Source organism: Penicillium canescens, assembly GCF_028828765.1.
Source record: "Penicillium canescens strain IBT 15451 chromosome Unknown utg000004l_segment0_segment0, whole genome shotgun sequence".
Lineage (NCBI taxonomy): Eukaryota > Fungi > Ascomycota > Eurotiomycetes > Eurotiales > Aspergillaceae > Penicillium > Penicillium canescens.
The window spans coordinates 3,828,769-3,851,187 of record NW_026703966.1 but is presented as its reverse complement, the minus strand read 5'-3'; the positions used below and the strand labels follow the sequence as shown (position 1 = coordinate 3,851,187).

Genomic DNA, 22,419 nt, shown 5'->3' with positions numbered 1-22,419 from the left:
GTCCAATCCAACCCTATAAGATAACACCAGTACACGCCAATACAGAACCGTTTTGTGCTCAAAATCTGCATCCTCAATCTCAATCTCAATCTCAACCTTCCAAAGGCGATAGTATGAAATAATAAAAGAACAAAAGAACAAATCAAAGCCCCATCATTCCACTAATACCAATATCCGCACCATTAACACCAGTCCCCATAGAAGGACAAACACACCCAGCAGGCATATTAGCCGGATACCAACCAGACGCCGGAGACGGAACAGACCGTCCCATAGCGCGGGCAATGATACCAGCCGGCGTACCGGCAACGCCTTCACCTTCGCGAGCGTGTAGCAGACCAAAGCGGAGGAAGACTTCGGCCATTGTGACGATGATAGAGATGACGATTAGGACGATGATGATCCATGTTTGGTCTGGGTTTGTTTGTGAGTATTGGATATTAAATATGAGGGTGGGGATGGGACTGGGGGTAAGAGTGAGGGTAGACATACGGGAAGTGCGGTTATCAGCTATTGAGTCAGATAGAATCTCAGCGAGATCTAAGAAGACGCGGCATCGTTCGTTGAGGACTTGGATTCGGGGTTTGATTTCGAGGTATTCGCGTACGGCGATGTAGAGGGGGTAGAGGGTTGGTTCGCTTTCCCAGAAGAAGTTCGGGACGTCGAGCATGTTTGATGCTGGTGATTATTATTAGTAGATAGTTGATGCTGGGGGTTAAGATAAGAGAACTTACAAAGGTTGACTTCGACACGGCTTTTGAATAGTCGGCCTAGGATTCGGAAGACTTCTTCGCGTTTCATGCCTAGTTGGCCTGTGACGGCGAGTCGTCTCGGGACGTCCTTTGCATCATCCATTTGGCGGGCCATGACTTCTTCGAAGAAGCATAGCTTTGTACTTTGGGCTATGCCATGACTGATAGCGAGTTTGATCATGTGGTCGCCACTGCGGAGTGTGATCATATCATTGTAGACACGGGGACGGAGGATCTCGGTCGAGTATTCGAAGTGGAATTCCTCTGTCTCAAAGTCTTCTTCGTCGAGCGGCATTGTCGCCAATGGGACGGGGATGCCCGTTGCGGAGGATGTAGCGAATGCCAGATCGGCGAGGAGATCCTTCTCCTGACGTTCTGTGAAATTCCAGAAGACGACAACGCCATAGCTGAAGACGAACATCTCGGCGACGTTGTACAAGGTGCGGGCTGGGGCTTGAGGTGTTGATGATGGCGCGGATGTTGCATGGAGTGGTGGGGAGGGACGGTCTCGGAGTAAAGCATGGCTGTCATCGGTGCTGTGTCGACGACGGCGGAGAGCAGGCTCAGGCGATGGCGGCCGGTTCTCCTCTGTGCCATTGGACTGTGGAATATGCTGCAGCCTATCCACGCTCTCGCCAGAGCTGGCAGCATGCTCATGCTCGTCTGGTAGGCGATGAGCCTCCTCAGAGATACGGTTCAGGAACTCCTTCCGATGCTCCTCGTGAGAGCTGTGATCCCCCGAGTCTCTCGGTGAAGCCTCATAATGATGCTCCTCATCAGGACGATTCCGCCCACCGACAGAATGCTCCTCAGCCTCGACCCCGAAATCATCATGATGATCACGAAGTTCATTGCGCTCAATCTCCTCATCCAGAAGTGATTTCCCACCAGGATACTTCAACACAGGGCTACTTCGCAACCGATAACCCTCATGACCGGGCAAAAGCGGCAGATGATAAGCCGTATACAGACAATCATCATAAAGCTTCGTCCGCCCACCATGCCACTCCTTAACAAAAGAAGCAAGCGACCCCATCTTATAAGCCTGAGCGGTACAATAAGCCGTAACACGAGCCAGCTTCTCCGTCCGACGCGCCTTCGGCAACCGTTCCGCATAACTCTTCGCACGCTCCGGCGCAACACGACGTTTCCTTAGAATCTCCTCCTCAGCAAGCAACGGCGCAATATCATTATCAACACCGAAATCTCCACCAAGCCGCTTCTGCACAAGCAATTGATGTCTCACCATTTCCGGATCGACATTTTTCTCCCGGGCAATACGAGCGACGACCTCTTCGTCCACGAGATCCGCGTGGTCTTCGGGCACATAGTCCTCGTCATCGATCTCGGCTTCGCCTAGCTCGCCCGTGTCGGGCAGGAGGACTAGCTTCTCGCTGACTTTCGTTGTTCGTGGTGGGAGACGCGGCAGTGCGGCTAGTCGGCCGGCTTTGCCAGCGGCTGAGGCTACAGCGCTGGAACTGCTGCTTCCCGAGCTGCCGATCAGGCCGCCGGCCGCGGATGCAAGGCGCCGGGATCTTGAGGTTGGTGGCGGGCCGCGTTGCTGCATTGAGGGGACGTCTGAAGCATATTGGAGGACGTTGTCTACGGTGATGAAGCGGGTTGCGGGGGAACGCCGGCGTCGGGCGGTTGAAGGGGGTTGCTGGTCGCGGGAATCTGTGACCTGGTGGTTGGAACATGTGTTAGTAGAGCTTGTATCAATTAGTTGCATGGGGGAGTCGCGACTATCGTACCAAGACGGTCGGGCTGCGTTGGCTAGTCCCCCGACCTCGGGCAGGGGGCGTCATTGTTAAATGAGCCTGGAGAGGGTGCTCCTGGGCAATATGAGGACTATTAGGAGATTTTGAGGTGAGAATCACCAGACTGGGGTGGGAAATTGGCCGTGGGTGCAACCTGCAATGTATGATGCTCCGAGCCAACAAGTTCGAATGTCTGAGAGACTATTCCTGATATGGACTAGCGTGGTAATTATGAAATGACGTGGGACAATCATGTGATTCTGCTTACTTGCAGTCTCATCCCGTGATTCTGCCACGTGCCAGCCAGCCAATCAGAGGTGATACGGGTAGCCCACTACGTGAAGTGGGACTAGCAGGGCGATCTGGGGTAAAGCGAAGATCAATTGGCAAACTACTGTATGGAAGAAACACATAATAATGATATTCATATTTGCTTATTTGTTTGAGGGCCTTTACCCATCCGATGTTTGTGTACTTCTGGACCAGGGCATTCTGCTGTCGAATGCGGTGTCCAGGACATATGGAAAGGAAATCATAAAGATGCGAAAATAATTCCAGGAATGCGATGTTGGGGGGGGGTTGATAAAATGCAATATAAAAGATAATGAAAAAAGACAGAAAATCAGGCGCTGGTGCTGGTGCTGTCGGTTCATTCGAGGACAACCATGCAGAATGGTTATGCAGATGGAAAAGATGAGGTTAGATCAAGAGCGGAGGCCGTCACGGAGCTGCCGGTCTTCGTCCCAGATCTCCTTCTTCATGCGGCGCAGGCGGTTGTGCTGGCGCTGCAGTCGCTCTAGGTCAGCTGGCGCGGGGTCGGCAAGGGCCGCCAGGGAGTCATGCAAGGAGCGGTACTTGGTGTAGTACTGCTTGAATGTCTGGGATTTTTCGCGGAGCTGTTGGCGCAGGAGATCGTGGCTCATGGGAGGGGATGCGCTGCCGGTACTTCCACCGCTGGAGGGGCTGGCGGCACGGCGACGCTTGGCCTCCAGGTCACTGGTGGGACGTCCAGCAGTAGCGTGGGGCGCAGACAGTCGGTCAGAGTCCGCCTTGCGTTTCAATGGATTGGCAGCGGGCACTTTCTTGACACCGTTGGTCTGTGCAGGCTTGGTGGCGACGGTAGCAGGACGAGCGACCTTGTTGCGAGCCAACTGAGCAATCAGAGGTGAAGACGAGGAAGATCCAGAGGACTGGTTCTGGCTGTCGGAACGATTGCGACCAGTAGTATTTGATGCATTTGCAGGAGGAGACGAGCCGAGAGGGGACGGCTTCTGGGGTGAGGTGGAAGGACGAGACGGAGGGCGCTTGGAGGCTGCAACCTTGGTGGCTGGCTTGGTTGGCTCGAGCTTGGGCTTCGGGGCCTCGGCCTTAGGGACCTTGGAAGCAGCAGATGGAGTCTCGACAGCACGAGGCTTGGGTGCCTGGGGCTTCGTGGCGGATGGAGTTCGCTGGTGTCCTTGCGGCTTCTTGGGGGCGGAAGCGGGAGCGGGAGCCGGGGCGTCAGACATGGTCGCATCTTCATCGTCGTCATCAGAGCTGTTGACAAATTCAGCAGACTTGATCTTGCTGTCGACCTTAGTAGCAGGCTTCGCAACGGTTTTCTTGGTAACACGGCCAGTGAGGGTAGTGTTGTTGGCGGTCTTGGCCTTGACCCGCTTGTCCGAGGAACGGGGCTTCTGAGTCGCGCCTGCCTTGGCGGGTTCCTTCTTGGGCTCCTTCTTATCTGCTTTGGTGGTCGCATCGACCTTGGCAGGAGCAGTGCGCAGCTTCAGACGAGAGAGGCAGGTCCCCTTGCCGCGTTCGGCTTCGGGCAGAATCATCTGCCAGGCGGGATCACTCCGCTCCAGGCGCATGCGATCAAAGGCGCCAATACAATTGTCAATGGCAGATTTGCGATCATCCTCACTAGGGAACTTGAATTCCCAAACGTCGAGATCTTTGTAAAACTTGTCCTTGAGGTGGTACTTCGTCGTGTCGAGGCGGTGCTGGAGGCCGTACTTCTCGGCGAGAATGAGGCAGTCTTCGGAAAAGGAGCGAGTTGTTTGGGCGAGATACCGGATGGAAACAGCCCGAATGGCCAGAACATGGATCAAAGGCTTCTTGAGGGCAGCCAGCTTCGGGTTATCCTTGGCTTGCGACATCGGAGCTGAGGTAGGAGCCATGGCAAGAGAGGGAGATTTGGGAGGGAAGGTGGGACTGGCAGAAGCAGAAGAGCGGGCAGCTTTGAGGAATCTATCTTTCTCCAGTTCGACTTTGCTTGATGGAGCTTTGAGGCCCGATTTGGAACCCCGAAACCCTTTCAGCTCATCTGGGTGAGAGATAATGTGCGTCTTTTTTGACTCCTTTCCTCTCTCAAATGCATTCAGACTTTCCTCCAGATTGGCCAAGGCCTGATCCGTAGCCGCAGTAGCACTTTTAGCCTTTTCCACCTCCAGACTATGGCTCAAGACCCCCGTAAAGTACAAGGTTTGTTTATCGTCGGAGCTATGGTACATCTCGGATCGGTGGGTTTCGGGATACGCATGGAAGGATTGGGATTTGCCCCCATAATGAATCGATGGATGTTTTCCTAGGCGGACTCGGACCGGTTGATCCTTCCGGAGGCTCTGAATCAGATCATCGAGGGTGCTCTGCACCAGGTTTAACCGCATGATCTGACTCGGCTTGGAAGGATCTCCGGACTGGTCTCCTGAGCGGAGAGCCAGTCCAGACTGAGGAATCTCTAGGCTGGTAGACATGAGGTCAAGAGGAAGGGTGAGGTCGAGGTGAGCAGGGTCGGATGGCAGCGTGAGAGCTGCAGGTCAGGCGGCCAACTGCACGGAAAGAGGCACAACCATACGCCATAAGATCAAGGAATGAGTAGAATAGAATAGGATGCTATGTGATATGAGCAATGCAGGTAGAAGTGAGAGTGAGAGGAAGAGAAGAGAGGGAGCCACGGCGAAGTGGAGAGTGGGGAGAGCTGACGGATGGTAAAATTACAGGGGCCCGTTATATTACACTATTACACAGTTGAAAATAGAAATACTTGTCTTGCTTCTTCTTTCTTTACTCTTTATTTGTGGTGTAGTTGTAGTAATAGTTAGAGCTGTACTTGTAAGCTGTAGTATATTCTTTCTTTTGTCTCTACTTTGTTTCTCTTTCTACTTTTTTCCCCCTACTCTTAGCCTGTAGCCAAAGAATACAATAAATACCGGATACCGTGAGGAGAAAGCCCGAGTCCAGACTTACGGGTGTGGCCGGGCGTTACTCCGTATATTAACTTATAACTTATTCTCTTTATTAACTCAACGTTCCTTTGTACTTTTAGTTACCCAGGAAATTAGTTACCCAGGTAATGACTTAGTCCCGACTCTTAAAGAACTTGAAACACTTGAAACTGGATATTCCAACATACCAAATCCCTCGACGATCACCCGGACCTTTTCTGGCTCCCAAGAATGCCAGCCTTTTGCCTCTCGTCCACCTGTAGGCAGGTGTAACAGTGGGCCTCCGGACTCTTACTCCTTTTAGGTCTCGGGCAGGTAATATAGCCTAACGCATGCTAGTCAGAAAAAAGAAATCCATTCCCCGACTATTGGCTGTGGTTTCACAGGTCAATCCGTCACACTGTACAGTATTACCAGTCACTTCGAGTCTTCTCGATCCGATCACGATTCACATTCTTACTGGATGACGCTGTGGCAAACATCTACAGAAAGCTAAGTAACAAGCCGAAGAGACGTGGATCCCCTTGCGGTGTAGTCTGAGACAAGGGGAAATAGCCCTGCATCCTTGCTCAATCCTGATCGGCATGCAATTGTTAAAGGGCCCCCATGTCCCATGTCCTGCATGAGGTCCGAATATCTGCCCGGGAAACATCATTTTCACTTTACAGTATTAACTTATTCCAAATCCCACATTGCACTTAATAACAATAATCTCCGCACTAACCCAGCCACTTTTACTTTCTATTTTCATCTCCTCCACCCCGAACACCAAAAACAAAATGGCCCCATCCGACCATGCCAAAAACATCACCTCCACTCCGCCCCCTAACGTACCTAGTCAGGTATTCTGCGCCGCAGCCGCAGCACTCGCCACCCTGCCCTGACAAAAGCAACTATATCGCCATAGCCGCAGTGATCGACGAAGACAACTCACGTCCCACAAAAGCTATATGGAACGGCGATCGCGACAATCGTCTTCGGTCGTGTTACCACACCGTCACGCGTCCAAGATAGCTATATCGAGAAGGTGATTGCTAGGTCATCTCGGGTGCATACCCGAAGATCAAGCGATGGAATATTCAACGGGAACCGAGGTAGTCACGGCTGCATACAGTGCTGTCATCTCCACTGAGATATTCATCGTCAGGCCTTTCAAGCCTCGTAAGGCCCCCTAGGCCTAGGGCGTCCAGTGAGAAAGCCGATGCCCCTGCTACCTCTGATAGGATGCTCGAACAACCTATCCCGCAAGAACCTACAGTGTCAAAAATAGCCTAGACGTCACATACTGTAGAAATACAAATACGGAATAGAAATTCCTAAATAACAATATACTACCAAACGTGCATAACAAACTCCTCCACCGACCAAATACCCTTACCCTCACCCTTACCCTTACCAATCTCATCAAGGCCTTGAACAAATCCCGTCCATACAAATATTCCCATAACAGCAATGATCATCCACAACACAAGGTCCATTATCCTCACTACAGAACGGGTAAGTGTCGTCGGTCGATCGGCACCGAGTTGCTGCGCAGTATCCCGAGCAACAAGTTGGACCTGGGCCGCCTGCTTGGCAGGGTGCTGTTGCAAATATACGTGTATGTAGTTAGATAGGTTTGATACTTTGATTGGGTTGTGTATGGGGTCTCGGTCTCTGTCTCTGCTTCTTGGTACGTCCACATCTATGCACTTACAGTAAACTCCTGCGCAGGTGGCTGTTGGCACGCAGGTTGTTATTGTTGTTGTCGTGGGTGAGACGAAGGTTGCTGTTGTGCAAAACTCGGTTCCGATGCATGCTTGTGCAGTGCCGCATCCTGCTGGTGCTGGGCAGACTGATGCATCTGGGGTTGGTTAGTTGGGTTGGGGTTGTATGAGTTGGTTGTGGTGGTGGGATACATACTGCTTAGGGTGAAGTGGGCGAGGCTAAGGACGAGAAGGGTGAAGAGATGCATATTAGATCCCCTGCTTCTTATTGTTCTCTTTCAATCGCTAGAGAGGCAGTATTTGTTTGGGAAGAGAACTTGCTCGATGGTTTATATAGTGGATTGTCAACCTGCCTTCGGCACATTTATAGCAAGACACAACTACACAAAGCACCGGATTTTAATAGAATGTACGGTCCAGATGACCATATACGAGGGGACCTGATCTCACAATAGATTGATGTCCCATCTCTACGGTGTTTATCTTTACCCCGGATTTCCAGTCTTAGCCGCGGTCTGTGTTCTCCGCCGCCACATCAATACGAGGTCTACACGAGAAGGCCACGGAGAATGAAATTCAATTGGTTTTGTTTGAGACATCACCACGATTAAGTCCATTTTAATGTGTGCGGTTTCATCTGGTATATAGTAGAATGGTCATGAGTCCTGACATATTAGACCTTGCAGTCAGTATATTCCTGCGAAGCATGACCACCCGACTAATAAAACTATGAGACACAATAAGTACTCTTCGTTCAGTTCTGCAACAAAGAGGATCCATGGGCCGTACAAGGTCAAAGAAATGCCAAGACGCACGAGGCTGAAACAGATGCCAATTTGAATCTACCTTACAGCCACTCTTAGAATTACAGCAAGACCCAAGATATCATCCATTCGATATGATCGTCCATCTCACATTATTCCCAGAAATAACGAGCTACAGCCTCATCAAGGAACCTGTAACACCTGACCTATACCGAATCTAGTTCGACACCCTGCCATGACCCTGAAAGGCTCCTTCTGCAGGAAAACGTTACACAGGGCCAACCAAGACTGCATCTGTATTGCAGTCTAAGCATTGACTTCTCCGGAAGGACTAGGTTTTGTACCTCGTGCTTTGGCAAATGTGCAGAAATGACTTTATTGTGTGTTCTGTTGTGCCAATTGACATGAGAACAGTGGGTGATATAATAGGCGGCCGGGTCTTTAAGCTTTCCGATACTGTATTAGGCGAGAGTCGCATTACACTCACCCCGCCTTTTGCTATCCGAGGTGTACGGGGGAAATTGGGTGGTATTGAACCTTCTCTAATTTCCTGTGTACCCTGAGCAGTACATTTTTTGACTGGTAAATCCCGTGTGACTTTGACATATCTCTTCTGTCAACTTATGGTATCAGGTACACACCCCGTAATTCACATAAAGGGTGTCGATAAAGTCCCGCCTAGAAGGGCGAATCCGGGAGATCAATAGCGATCGACCACGCTCGTGCGTTTTAATTGCTTATACATGACAGTCTCCAGATGGCTAGCACCAAGTCCAGCCATCTTCCCACAAAAAGTAAAACAAGCGATAACTTACCCTCCCAAAAGATGACCAATTAGCAAAGTTCACAGTAAGCCTCTCACTTCCGGAGTGATAGTGGCCGCGGAGATAAAGTTGCATACTGCCGATATCCAACCCTAATAGAGACAAAACTAGCGACTGGTGGTTGGGTGTCAAATTCTAATTCTTTATGCACTTTTGCTAACAACTTCATCTGCTTAGGCGAATGCCGATGTCGATTCTTTGATGCAAGCATTGTTTGCACGTATAATACCCCTCGGATTGAGTCTGACCGGGGCCTAAATAGGTATAATTTCGCTCGTTGCGTGTTCCTTAAGAATAGAAATTGCATGAGTGTCTGGCTGCGCATCACGATCACACATTAATACACGACGAGAGCTCCTCTTCTGGGTACAATTGTTTTATCTGGCCCAAAATCGCATTCTTGGGCTGCTCGTCTTGCTGACTTGGGCACCGGCTGTGAATAAGTCGTTGACTACGATTTGTTTAGCCGGTGGAGCCAGTGGACGTCAGCCAGATAACGTTGCTATTGATATTGCTTACCACATTAATGAATCTTCATCGCCGGGTTCAAGATGATAGTATTACCAAGATTTTATATTGTCTCATGTAGTTTGAAGGATAAATATCAAGAAAAAGCCTTCAAAGAATTGTCATCACGCTGGTAATTTGATAAAACTATATTTATGCGTAAGGCTTCTTTCGCAAGTTACTTGATCTTGGCTTTAATCTAAAACTTCGAGACAAGCTATGCAAAACACGCACGGAAAGGATCATAAGTGATCCAAACAAACATCCGACTTATAGTGCATTCAAAGTCTTGAAGAAAGTCTCGAAGGGTACAGAGACTCCAGTGCACTATGCTTGATTGCCAACAAAGAGAAGAAGAATACCGGAAACAAGATTATAGCAAGCTGTAGAGCAAACAGGACTGATAATGAAGACCCCCATATTGTAATAAGGAAAGGGCGCAAGTGTAAGAGCCTCTCTGTGGCAGTTTGGTAGCATGTCCTTCTAGCTGCGAACAAAGAAACCGTCTATGTCTTCGGGGATACCTTAAATCCTATCCTCGTGTTGCACTGCCTCTTAATTCGCCATTTTGCTGTTTATCTCGATGTCTTTAGTATAAAACGGTAGCGAGAGGCATCAACCGACGCACTAAACCTTCCGGGATCATACTCCGTCGTTCATTGCAACTCGGTCCACGCATTTACGCAGATAGCTTGAATCAAAATATCAACTTAAAGACCTAGATTCTTCTCCTTACCGTCACCACGTTAGCTGACTTCGTTATCAGAATCGTATCTGATTTAGATGTGTCATGACCCTTGGATCTCACTTCTCTTCCCTCTTCCACATATCACATATTTGCATTTTCTTTTGAGACCAATACATCCAGTGTCCTTCACTCCCAGAGGCATTCATCCCGCAACTCTCATTTTTCCAATGTCACTATCCTACGCGAGATTAAAAAGTATCCGTCCTCTACTATGCACGTTATGTTAAATTGGCTGGTACTAGCAGGTTTCCAAGTCTTGTTGTGGTTTCTCGTGTACCCTATTCTGCTAGAGACTAGTGTGCACGTCTCGCGCTTAGGGCTTCTCACTTTGGCGCATAGTCTATTCCTAGATAGTGTAGCTATGTATGGTCTATGAACTACTCCGTCAATAATTTTTGAAGGTTATCCTTACGCACATACAATCAGTTGCGAGGATAGAACTTAGCACCCTTTCACTCAGTCAAGTGTTAAATTGGGATGTTAGATATCAGGGGTTTTGAGTCTAACTAGACTTACTTTTCACTTACTTGTGATCAGAACCAAGTCACTTTAGGCTCTTATACCTCTTCCCTACGCTTTTAATCAGGCGCGGGTCTTTTTTGACCATTGCCATTCACATAACTCTTATATTCGTCTCACAAGAATCTTACAGTACTCTCACAACATTTTCAAATCAATAGTAAAGGGGCGGTGGACGCTCAAAAAAAAAAAAAAAAAAAAAAATCATTGGCCCCTCATTGGGCCGTGGTGACCTCGATGCAAGGCTCGATGCTGATGGGCACCACCACGTCAACATCTTTGCCCACACCGAAGCCAAAGACGAAGCCGACGTGTGCGGCAAACTCACGTCCAGCAATGCATGACTTGAACGAAGTCAGCATATTCTCCCCGAGGGGAAATTGGAGAGGCACGGGCACCCAGGCAACGTACTCGAAGCCTCCAGTCAAAGACTGGGAGGACCACACCCAGGCAACGGTGCCGACCGAAAAGGTTGTGGCGCTCAGGACCTGTGATCTGGTCCATTTTTTGCCCTCCCTGGGCTCTGCCCTTTGGAAGGCCGTCTCTGCGATGAGCTTGGTGCTCATTTCGCTCATTGGTGGCAGCCCCCACGCCGGGTGGATTGGGGTGAAGCAAAGCTTCACAACCAGGTTGATGGGGACGCTTTTGGCCTTGGGAGGCCACGCCAGATAGAAGTTGTCGGGGCAGTATACCTCCACGCGAAGGAAGCCGAGGTCGTTCCACTCCTTCTCCACGTAGATCTCGCCGCCACTCTGCTCACTTGTTGGGAAGGAGAGCAGCTGGAGCTTTGGCTTGATGAGAATTGGGAGGCTTTTGTGGGTCTTGATGTGCCCATCTTGCCAGATTGTGATGAGGACACAGTAGGTGATCCTTACAAGGTCCGCAGCCTCATCCTTGTTTCCCGACTCGCTCTCACTAACCGTGCTTGGTGGCATTTGATGGTGCAGCATCAACTGCTGCTGAGGACTGGAGTCATCTGTGAAGTGCATGCATCTTTCTGCCCCGCATGCATCAGGTAGTTGCACAGAGAATCCAAATTCTCGGTCGGGGACGATGGCAGGGTTCTTCTGTGCTGCTCCGGTGATTTCGATGGTATCGGCATCGAGATTAACAAGAAGATGCTCGATGTCGGACAAGAAAGGTAGGTATCTGACTTTGCTGATAGAGGTGCGGATTCTGCCTGTAGAAAAGAATAGTTAGTAGCTGTGCAGAAAGAAAATGATGCAAGTGTAGACTTACCTTGAAGCTTGATGGCCATGCTCAATTCAGAACCATTTGCAACTTTCACAATTCCTGTGAGGATGTCGTTAGCCCAGCAAGTGGGAATTGAATCAGTGAGGGCCTCCCCATTCAATGAGGTAAGCTGTGCCTGCCGAATTGACGCCATTGTCCTGAAGATGGCAAGTATGAGACGAACGGATCAGAAGATAGTAGAGAGCGGTACAAAGATGGATCAAGAGCAACAGATTCTGAACGACATCGGATGAGATCAGATCAATGGAGAAGCCAGAGCAATGAATACAGGATCAAAGCAATGGAGAGACACAGCGTAATGGCGAGGCACAGTGTAATGGTTAGAACACAGTGAAATAGAGAGTACAGTGTATGAAAAAACACTGTGATCTCCCAATGGAGGATGATAGCAAAGTGGTGGAGGATGAATGACGGGAACAGAGACAGAGGCAGATTGAGGGTTGGGGATTAGAGCGGCAAACCTGCCCCAGAGGGTGAGACCATAACAGACGAAGATAGGCAAGCAAGACTTGAGAATGATGTGTCAAGCGTTGCAAAACAGTTGATCTGGATCATGAAGTGGAAGGGTGGGTGAAGAAGAGAAGAGAAGAGAAAGAGGATCGGGGAAAACAAAAGGAGCACGAGATTCGAACCCGCCAGGACCTCATCGCGTCAAGAGTGCCATTCACTGCATTGCTATTTATTACACGCCCATTATATCTCAATTGCCCTTTGAAAAGGCAGGCAGCAGAGGACTGGTTGCCGGAAGAGGATAGGCATATTCCTGAAGCCGGCTGACACCCATAGCGGAGGGCGGAGAGAATGTTAATAAATCAAACAAGGTGTCGCGTATAGATGCGTAAGAAGGTGTTCGTTAGCGACCGGTTCTCAGTATGTTAAAATCTTGGGAGTTTTTACCTATAGTTTCCTGGAAGATCCAACCAACGAACAATCATGTATGTTCCATTATTGGAGTCAAAAAGGTATTCTAAAATGATACTTGTCCGTAAAATACCATTTTATTGATATCAGATGAATGAGTGACTTATCTGATTAGCCTGCTATATGCTCTGTAGCGCAGTCTCATATCGTCGCGGTGCACTTAGGGCAAGTTTGATATCAAGCCTCAGGCACACATGCATCATTTTTCGGGCAAATTTGTTTGCATCCTCAAGAAACAATGCGGTCTGCGCACTTCTCTGTTTCTTTGTATTTCTCTTCGGGCTCCGGACTTGCTGCTCAGCCTGTCTTTCACGCTAGAGCAGATATAAGGGCACCCTGCAGCTTATCCCAGCCAACCGATCTCAAAAATCGACACACACCTACAGAAGCCAGGACTGGAGCTTGAGTCTGAAAAGGGATCATCTATCAATTCATATGGTCAAGCCAAAATACATCTCGGACATTACTGTCAGGCCGTATCGTGCCTACTGTAGATAAATTTAAGCCTTGTCTTAGTACAACAACGACGCTTGAGATGCAACCTCGGGACAGAAGGTTGTCTTGTGTCACAGACATATATGCACAGCACCTCTCTAGGAAGCGAGGCATCAGTCCACACAAATTGATTGATTTTCGGTATAGGGACTTCGGGTATTTCTTTGTCTCTTTGTCTTTTCCCCGTTGGCTTTTGTGTCACGGATCGCTCGATATCTATCCATCCATGGACGAGTGAGTTACTACACACTCTGGTCTTGTTCTAGAAGACCGACCACTATTTTGGGATATGTACAGAATATACTTTAGTCCTCGGTAGAGGAAATATCCAGTTATGACACCACCAGTCTATTAATCTTGATCTATCATACACAAAAGGGATCGCTGGTGGAAGACGACCTCATTTGAAAATGGTATTTGTCGCGCAGCAAAGCAGACGAAAAAAAAAAGAAAAGAAAAGAAAAACGACGGAAAGCGAAAATGCAAAGGAAAAAGCATAGCGAACAATAATTAGATGTATAAAACACAATAACGTAGCAAAAGACAGACAAGAGCAAGAAAACACAGATAAATAACCCATAACCAGATCCCGACCAGACAAGACACTCGCATCAGGAGCCAGCATAACAAAGCAAAACCAACCCCTTTCCCATTCCGAACCCATCCATTGGTACCCAAGAAGATAAAAATCCCTAATCCCACGCTTCTCTATCTATCCCACGGATGCAGTCCCAGTCCCAGTTCCAGTCCCAGTTCCTCATCTGATCGTGTCCCAGTAAGCAATGCCATCCACGCGCCAGCAATCGACAAAGGAAAACATAAAAAAGAGTTTGCAAGGGCAGTAAGCGGGCAGGGGATGACAACTGACAACCTGAAACAACAATGTGAAAAAGCGCAATAAATCCCAGATTCTGGAAACACGATCAGATAGTCCCGACTCCTTCCAGTTGTGCTGGATTCCCATCAACATCAATATAAGTACAAACGGATAAGAAAATGCATGAACACAAAAGAACAAACAAAGGAAATAAATGAAATTCGAGATTGTAAGGCTCTCGTGGGAATCAAGGGCTTATGCAATGAAGTAACAAAACAAAGGAAAAATGGGATATGAACTTCAGCTGTGTCCAGCGCATTTGCTTTGTGTGCATCATACAGCTGTGGACCATGAGTGGTCGCCTCGAGGCTTCATTTCGTAGTTCTCAGGCTCGGTGCTGGTAGGACGGCGGATAGTAGAGTTGGGGAAGTACATGTGCGGCGGCATGGAGGTGGGGTATGCCGGGCCGCTCGGCTCGGGGTAGGTGAAGTCGTTGGCTGAGCCCGGGGAGGGCATGCTGCCATGCGAGGGAGATGCCCAGCCTAAACTGGTCATGTGGGGGCTCCCGCTGACACTGTTGGGCCGGTGGTCGCTGTTGGCGGGCGGCTCCAGAGGCTGAGGCGGAGCATAAGGATGCGATGTCATGGATGGCCGAGCATGAGGCGCACTACCGTAGCTGGAGAGCGAGGGAGACGTCGCAGTCGGGGAAGCCCGGGGGCTGGCTTGGGGGAAATCGCCGCGCACATGAGGCGGGATGGGGCCGGTGCCCATGTAATAGTCGCCAGCGGAGCGGTGCATGTTTAGAGGAGGAAGTTCACCACCTGGTGACATGGATAGGTGCTGCGCAGGGGAGGGTGTAGAGTGGATTGAGCCGTGCTCGGAGAACATCCCTTCGCCGGGTCGACCACGGTCCTTGTTTTGGCGCAATTGGGCCTCGGTCTCAGCGGCGGCCTCTTCAATCGTACCAGTGTGGTGATTTTGGTGTCGAGTCAATGTCGTACGGCGCGTGAATGTCTTTTGACAGTTGGCGTACGGGCATTTATAGGGGCGCTTTCCGGAGTGAATTCGACGATGTCTTGCCAATGAGGACGAGTCACTGAAAGGCTGCATGCTTGTTAGTTTCAACAGTCAATAACACTATAATTCATGATACACACCTTGCCACAACGCTCGCACATATGCGGCTTCTCTCCAGTGTGCACACGGGAATGCACTGTCAACGCGGAACGCTGGATGAACTGCTTCCCACACCCAGGCCAATCGCAAGCGTGGGGTCTGACTCCGGTATGGATACGCTCTGTGAGATGTTAGCAGTCGAGATTGAATTGATTCGAAGATACATACCATGACGTGCAAGGTCGCTGCGCCGCGCGAATCCCTTGTTACAAGTCGAGCAATGGAAGGTCTTAGGTGGCGGGTCAATGCCCGACCTCCCTTGAGGAACAGGTTCCTGCTGCATCTGCGGTTCGCCAGCGTATCCTGCAGGAGCATAGGACATGTTTCGTGGAGTGGAGCCCGTGGGCTGTGCGTAGTAGAAGGAGTCGGCCAGCCCAGCGTCCATTTGCATGGGTGGGGGACCGTGGGGAGGGTATGCGTTGACCGGATTGTCCGAGCCACCAGACTCGCTCTTCATCGTGGGCGATGCTCCGTGCAACTGTGCACTCTGCTGAAAGTACTGTTGTTGTAGCTGCGCTTCGGCGGCGGCTGCTGCAGCGGCGGAGTTTTTCCTGTTCAGGATGGTCGTGAAGTCCATGACCCGACCCAGGAAGTCGCCAAGTGACCGTAGTCAAGGACTGCTTTCGAAGACGTCCTTCAGCAGGCCTATAGGCTGGAAGCAAGCTGGTTTTTCCGCGGAGGGTTCTCTTGTTCTTGATAATGTTCCCGTGCGCGTAGGGACCGGTGATTCGAGGCTCGGATTTCTGGGTTTGGATCCGTCACAAGTCGCAAGCTCTGTCAAAGATACTAAGAGTATGGTTAGAGTCGGAAACCCCTCATTAAACCTGACATAAACCGGGAAATCGAGCTCGGTGAGGACACCGTAAGGTCTGCGCGCGTGGGAAGACGAGGCAAGGAACTCACCCTGCGTCGGGATTACAGGTTCTTCGAGAGATCTGGATTCTTTTCACAGTAGATCTACGCGATAGACGATCAGGGCCCGTGGGTTGGAGCTTGAAGCTTGTCTGCGGGGATGATTTTCTGGCGAGGGGTGAGATTGAAAACAGTGGCCGGCTGGAGACGGAACGCGTGATCGGTCTGGGAACGGGACGATATAGGTGTAGTATCGCCAATGTATTTTCTATTGGAAACAAAGATTATTAGCATCCAAATTCCAGTGTCTGGTCGATTTTGCCATGCAGTTCTTGCTGTGCGCGATATAATATTATTCACAGAATGCGGAGAGGCGTCAAATAACCGGGATGTTGTGTATATCCAACACAAAGAGGCAGGAAAGACGAAAGACGTCATATCGCAGGAAAGAGAACATACCTTTGAAATTAACCGATAGAGTGAGAGAGAAAAAAGAGAGAATCAAGGTGCAGTAGGTGTGGGGGGAAGGTCGGGAAGAAGTAGGAATGAAGTTGGGAGATTAAAGGAAGATAAAAAGTAGAAAAATAGAAAGGGGGCCTGGTATTATTTAGGTGTGGTAGGTGCTATTTGCATACATTTATTCTTTATTATTGTATGTGTATTCCATTTCAAATATGATATCCCTATCCTTGTCAGATTCTCTATGTGTTTATATCTATATCCCATGTTCTCTGTTCAACATTCTATACATCACAACGCTGATGCCCAATCCATGTATCTCCCTTTTGGGCAATAGTCTAGTTCTCCTAGTCTGCCCCAGCGAAGCCCGCTAGAAGGAAAATTGGCACCAGAAGGCCCCCCGACAGCACTGGCTCCACAACGTGCGCTTCTCCCCGTTCCTGTTACAGTGGATCGATGACGATCTGAATCAGATTTTCTTCCCCTAAATCTCTAGGAAACAGTTGGCTATGACGAAGTGAGGCTAAAATAGTGGATTCTAGCGAAAGGGGGAAATGCCCGAGCCACCCCTGAAGCTAAGAGATGCAAAACAATAGAACAGTGGATTTTCCACTGCCGACTTTTGCGAAGGAAGATAACAAAAGAAAAGATCATAAAGAGAAAAGATCATAAAGAGAAAAGACACTGGCATTGAACTGCTATAGAAGAACACACAAGGACGCAAACCTGGACATGGTGCAACACAAGTAACTTATACCCAAACATAGACTATCTCGATAGTCTGATCCGACTATTGTTAGCCCGGTCGAACGCTAAAATGGGAATTTCCAGTCCTTCTAGAAGGCTTCCAATGCATCCACACCCAGTGGCACACAGACAATTTCCCACTATGCTATTGTAGGACCTCTGCGGTAATTACACGCCCCTTTTCCCGGGGACACTACAAGACTCCGGCATCAGCCTCTCCACTCTCCACCACGGCACGGCTCAGCCAAGCCTTCTCCTTACCTTCTAGCAGGCTTCCAGAAGGAAATCACCGAAGCCGTGGAGTGTCATTTTTGCCCGGCCCTCTTACTGAACGGTGCGGAGCCTTACGAGCGCATCTTATGGATCAAGTCTACGGTATACTACTGTGCAGTATACTGTTTATGAATCTTCACATTGAGATAATAACAAACATGATATATGCCCAACCTGAGTTAAAATACTGTATGGCTGCAACAAATAGGGGGTTGGGCACCAGTCACTCATTGTCACTATAATTATACTCCTTATTCCTATCCATTGTCGTGATCGACTTTTTGGCCCCTACAGTAACCATATACTAACTCCGTACATGTGCATACACCAACACCCCTGGCGACCCTGACGAAAGTGACGACACCTGCATCTGCCAGTTTTGTCGAAAACCGGTCCTGCGGGGGCTTGCGGAGATTATCTCCTACGAGGATCCCGTATACCGAAACGGTAATAGTAAAAAAGAATAAGTCATAAAAGCCTTGCGTCTCAGGTGTGGCGTGTGGCCAATGACCAGCATGGTGATTTGGATAATATTTAATTTTCTTGGTTTTTGCGTAGGGGAAGGAAGAAGCTAACGCGGGTCAGGCCGCATATTGGACGCTCGACACGAGACTATTCCCACATGGTTGTGGCTGAGACGTGTCTTGCTATATCATGTCTCACGCTAGTCTCCAATTTTCTATTAGTAGAACACCCCTAGCATTTCTGTTTGGGCTTAAAGGGTAGCTTGGTTTCTGACAAATTGGTACACGTACAATCTACCTATGTAGGTACCTACTATATGTCCTTTGAACCGTTGTATATACACCCATGTTTTTCAGAATATGTTTACTGCTCACACATGTAAACAAACATCACAAAATTCGCGGTATGACCTGACCCATTTTTCTGCTCTGATGTCACGATTCTCCTGGGGAAAAATACACTGGCCCACTGATGTGCCCAAGTCTTCACACCAGTGTACAGTAATTAGCAATACTAGCTTCGTCTCCGGTTTCTGCGGCAAATACACACGATCGCCCTGACAATCCCCTATTCTTCCGCTTAGGCCTGAGCTAATGCACCTACAATGTACTTGCTCCACTAGAGTGGCTCGGCCAAAAGGAACGTTACCATAGGATGTGGTGTATACAGTCCAAGTGAAACAATCCTATACACGCCTTCCTTTTCTCTCCTATCCTCTCATCTCTCCTGTCTTCTAGATCCCCTACAGAAGAAACACCCAACAAACCCAAAATTGGGCAACAATGTTCTAGCCTTCCAGGCAAAACCCATTTCCCTGTTCACCTGTTCACCTGTACACCTGTACACCTGCTCATCTTCCCTAGGATCTGTAACAACCTTTACTCCAGACTTGCACTTGCACCGGGCGCAACTGCCCAACTCCACATCGCAAATCCCGTATATCACGTCCATCTCGATCGACGCCCAACGCCGATCGATCTTCAGGGGTTCCATAGGATCTTCGCTGGGGCTTGACTGAGTACACATTACGAATCACGGACTGGTCACACAGAGGAGGCGCCTGAAGACGATAGTTCTTTGGTGGATCTACAGTAGTCAGGAGGAGCGGGGTGACTTCTGCTTTTCGGCCGGTGTGTGGGCTGGTGATTCGGCGTTTCTACTCTTTCAGACTTCGTATGCGTACGAGTTGAGGCTAGGACGGGGCAACGGTTTGCCCACAGGAAAAGCGATGGCCAAGGTGATGTCACGGTGAAGCTATACGCTGTGCTGATCCGAAATAGTTGGACAGGATGTGCTATTACTGTTGTCCCCCGTGCCGTGTCTTAGATGTATATAGGGGAGGGAGGTGGTGATGCCTTCTTGGTCCTGTAGATCTCCTGAGCCATGAGCCATGTGTTGTGGAACCTCAATGGTTATTGGTGTTGACCGTGGAGAGATGTAAATATCCCCTTTTTCTCCTTTCCAGTCTATCTGTGAATCTATATGTATCTTACTGTCTATGGATGCATATTATTACAGCTTGTACTGGACAGATCAAGTCACTCGCGCTTTGTAGTTATCATTTATTGCTGAGTGGTAGACTGAAAATGCCAGTTGCTGGATATTTTTTCCAGCCTAATACCTAAGCTCTATTGAGTACTCGCAGAGATTGGTTGAACCCACGTTAAGCCCGTCTTAACCCTGTTTTGAGTATGATTCCTTGAATCGCCATTACTGGGTATGTGGGGGACTTGCGTCCCATGATATCAGCTATCTTGTGCCGAGATGCTTCATCATATACAAGTCCTCTGGGGACCATGACAAGGGATTCACTAGACAGAAATAGAATGAACATGTCCTACATAAGAAAAGAGCCATGGTCACTACGGAGTATAACACAGAAGTCTTCGACATATAACACCCAAGCACAAACTTGTAAAACAAGTAACATAATTAATCTTAACAGTCACCTTGATTCTAATCCAAAGTACCATGACGCATTATTGCCTCATCCCAGGGCATTATTATGCAGAGAAGACATAAAGTGTATCTCTGGTCTATAAACAACAAAACTCCATGCAAAGTGAGTCCTTTACGAAGCGCCACATGTCTGGCGGGACCACCTGGGCCCAGATACATGAAAATGAGAGAGCCTGCACAAGCCAAGCGAGCCCCGAGCCATCCCAAACACCAAACTGCAAGCGACGAGCAAGCTGCCGGCAGTATGAGGCAAAAGAACCAAACCAAACGTATTTATTTACCTCTCGCGCGCCATGACAGCTCCAATATTTCATCGCCATACTTCGGATCGCGCATGATGTACCATTGCGTGACATGCTGGTCCTCAATGACGGCATCTTGTAGCTGGTAGCTCTTCTTGTCATCGTCTTTGCGACGCAGAGGACCCAGTTCGTGCAGGTAGGCTTCGTCGCTGGCACCGTTATGCGAGTCCCAGGTTTGCTCCATGGCGAGATCGCCGGCCTCGGGATCGTAGTGGTACCTGATGACCGAAAAACCGTTTGTTAGGATCCAGCCGTCCCCGAAGTGCCATTGACGGAGCAGACAGCTGTCGCCGCAGAGCTCGGCGACCACAGCGAGTTTCGGCATGTCCGCATGGAACCAGGACTTCCAGTGGTGCACTGTGAGAGGTGGTTCGCGGCCGGACTCGAAGAATCCCGATGCGTCGTGCATCAGGTCTAGCTGGCGCAGACGGTGGTCCACGGTCAGACGGGTCTGGGTGTAAGAGTAGACACACATGGCGATGCGACGATCACCTGTGAAGTCCATTTGGGAACATTCGTCATATACTCCGGCGAGTTGGGTCATGAGAGGTCGTGATAGGAAGACGCCTGCGCCTCCGAACCCGATCATTCCAAAATTCGCAATCTGTGGGATAGACTCTGACAGACCGCCGATATACATGGGTGTGGTGTGGTCGTATTTAGCCAAGGCATCTACGAGCTTAGGCATGGATAGGAAGAAGGTATCGTCGTCGATGATGCAGCCCCACCGGGTGGACTCGCGGGCGTTCTCCTCTAGCAGAGGGATCAGGGCAAAGTATCGGCGGAGGTAGTCATCTTCTGACTCAGTGATGATGAGATTGATGCCCATGGCGTCAGCCTTGGTCTTGACCTCGCGGATAGCCTCGCCTCCTGTCTCATCGGGTTCGAGCAGGGCAAAGATGCGAGTCCGAGTGTATCCAGCCCAATGCTGGAAAGCGTTCAGGGAATCGTTCAATCTGCCCACACTGGTGGCGACTCCAAAATCGATATGGGATGCAATGGTCAACTTCGGAGGTCTAGGAACCTTCACCTCCATTGGAGCAGGAATTGAGCATCCATCCTGCGCGCCCTCTCCGCCCTTTGCGATCAAGAATGGCGCATCGAGTCTCTGTGTCATGGGCAGATGCTCATCCGTAATGTCCACCACAATTTCTCGGCGAGTATACTGGGCGAGTTTGAGCACATCCAGTCGGGAGAGCAGATCGGTATCGATTTCGCATTTGACGTCGGACGAGATTGTGATATTGGAAACGGTTGTCAAGGGCAAGGCGGGTGTCTCAACCGAAGGCCATAGCATGGCGACAAAGCCTAGGATGACTAGGAATGCGACGCCAAATCGCAGAATCTTCTTCCACGCCCATGACGCCCCCGGAAAGCTCCGTCTCGCGCGTTGACAAGCATCTTGTATGATTAGACCGTGTGGGCGTGTCAGCTCCTACCGCATTGCGGATACAAGAGAGATCTAGAGCACGATTAAGGGCCCACGGTCGCAGGCGAGGGTGAAGGAGTTGCCAGAAGCAATGAAGGTGAAGGAAAAGGAAGAAAGAGAGAAGAGACGGGAAAACCAGGGACGATCATAGTTCCATGGTTAATGGCAGCCAATTTTCTCAAGGGGCCAAAGGATGATCATGACGTGCAGGCGGCTTCGTGGCGGAAGTCACGTGTGGTCTTCACGTTACAGTCTCTTTTCTCTTTTCTGTCTTTTCTTAGAGACTTTCAGGGATGTTACATATTCAGTTTCAACGACTCAGCCGGTTGAAATCCCATCACTATTACGAATTACGGAGTATGGTGGGCATGCTCAACAGACCCTGGACACAACTCGGTCCCCATGATTATCTTTGAACCCTCCCGGTGCCAAGGCCTCTGACCAGCACTCCCTCTCTCTCACTCGCCGTTATGGCTTCCGAGCT

The 22,419-nt window shown here is 49.5% G+C and overlaps 6 protein-coding genes across 6 annotated transcripts; all 6 read right to left on the bottom strand.

Annotated features, from left to right (window-relative positions):
• Nucleotides 1-136: 136 nt before the first annotated feature.
• Nucleotides 137-2,740, bottom strand: N7446_006810 (RMD1 family protein). Its single transcript, XM_058515557.1, has 3 exons — nt 2,504-2,740; nt 735-2,433; nt 137-678 (listed from the first exon to the last, which is right to left on the bottom strand). Exons 1-3 carry the CDS (start codon nt 2,555-2,557, stop codon nt 143-145), a joined length of 2,289 nt encoding a protein of 762 aa, XP_058372735.1. The 5' UTR covers nt 2,558-2,740; the 3' UTR covers nt 137-142.
• A 473-nt stretch (nt 2,741-3,213) lies between these two features.
• Nucleotides 3,214-5,247, bottom strand: N7446_006809 (uncharacterized protein; the record flags this gene model as incomplete). Its single annotated transcript, XM_058515556.1, has 1 exon — nt 3,214-5,247. One exon carries the CDS (start codon nt 5,245-5,247, stop codon nt 3,214-3,216), a length of 2,034 nt encoding a protein of 677 aa, XP_058372734.1.
• A 1,802-nt stretch (nt 5,248-7,049) lies between these two features.
• N7446_006808 (uncharacterized protein) lies at nt 7,050-7,672 on the bottom strand (the record flags this gene model as incomplete). The annotated part of the gene is made up of 3 exons (XM_058515555.1): nt 7,050-7,342; nt 7,415-7,561; nt 7,621-7,672. The coding sequence occupies 3 exons, from the start codon at nt 7,670-7,672 to the stop codon at nt 7,050-7,052; spliced, it is 492 nt and encodes a 163-aa protein (XP_058372733.1).
• A 3,329-nt stretch (nt 7,673-11,001) lies between these two features.
• N7446_006807 (uncharacterized protein) lies at nt 11,002-12,173 on the bottom strand (the record flags this gene model as incomplete). The annotated part of the gene is made up of 2 exons (XM_058515554.1): nt 11,002-11,966; nt 12,026-12,173. The coding sequence occupies 2 exons, from the start codon at nt 12,171-12,173 to the stop codon at nt 11,002-11,004; spliced, it is 1,113 nt and encodes a 370-aa protein (XP_058372732.1).
• A 1,627-nt stretch (nt 12,174-13,800) lies between these two features.
• N7446_006806 (putative C2H2 finger domain protein) lies at nt 13,801-16,126 on the bottom strand. Its single transcript, XM_058515553.1, has 3 exons — nt 15,618-16,126; nt 15,431-15,570; nt 13,801-15,377 (listed from the first exon to the last, which is right to left on the bottom strand). The coding sequence occupies exons 1-3, from the start codon at nt 16,024-16,026 to the stop codon at nt 14,607-14,609; spliced, it is 1,320 nt and encodes a 439-aa protein (XP_058372731.1). The 5' UTR covers nt 16,027-16,126; the 3' UTR covers nt 13,801-14,606.
• A 4,351-nt stretch (nt 16,127-20,477) lies between these two features.
• Nucleotides 20,478-21,803, bottom strand: N7446_006805 (glycosyltransferase family 31 protein; the record flags this gene model as incomplete). Its single annotated transcript, XM_058515552.1, has 1 exon — nt 20,478-21,803. One exon carries the CDS (start codon nt 21,801-21,803, stop codon nt 20,478-20,480), a length of 1,326 nt encoding a protein of 441 aa, XP_058372730.1.
• Between the last annotated feature and the right edge of the window lie 616 nt (nt 21,804-22,419).

What these genes read in the sequence shown, in the direction of transcription:
- N7446_006810 (XM_058515557.1), bottom strand. Translation starts at nt 2,557, where the DNA reads ATGACGCCCCCTGCCCGAGGTCGGGGGACTAGCCAACGCAGCCCGACC. An exon ending in AACGCAGCCCGACCGTCTTG is followed by an intron (nt 2,434 to 2,503) that starts GTACGATAGTCG and finishes TCCAACCACCAG; the next exon opens with GTCACAGATTCCCGCGACCA. An exon ending in CCGTGTCGAAGTCAACCTTT is followed by an intron (nt 679 to 734) that starts GTAAGTTCTCTT and finishes AATAATCACCAG; the next exon opens with CATCAAACATGCTCGACGTC.
- N7446_006806 (XM_058515553.1), bottom strand. Translation starts at nt 16,026, where the DNA reads ATGGACTTCACGACCATCCTGAACAGGAAAAACTCCGCCGCTGCAGCA. An exon ending in CAGCGACCTTGCACGTCATG is followed by an intron (nt 15,571 to 15,617) that starts GTATGTATCTTC and finishes AACATCTCACAG; the next exon opens with AGCGTATCCATACCGGAGTC. An exon ending in TGTGCGAGCGTTGTGGCAAG is followed by an intron (nt 15,378 to 15,430) that starts GTGTGTATCATG and finishes ACAAGCATGCAG; the next exon opens with CCTTTCAGTGACTCGTCCTC.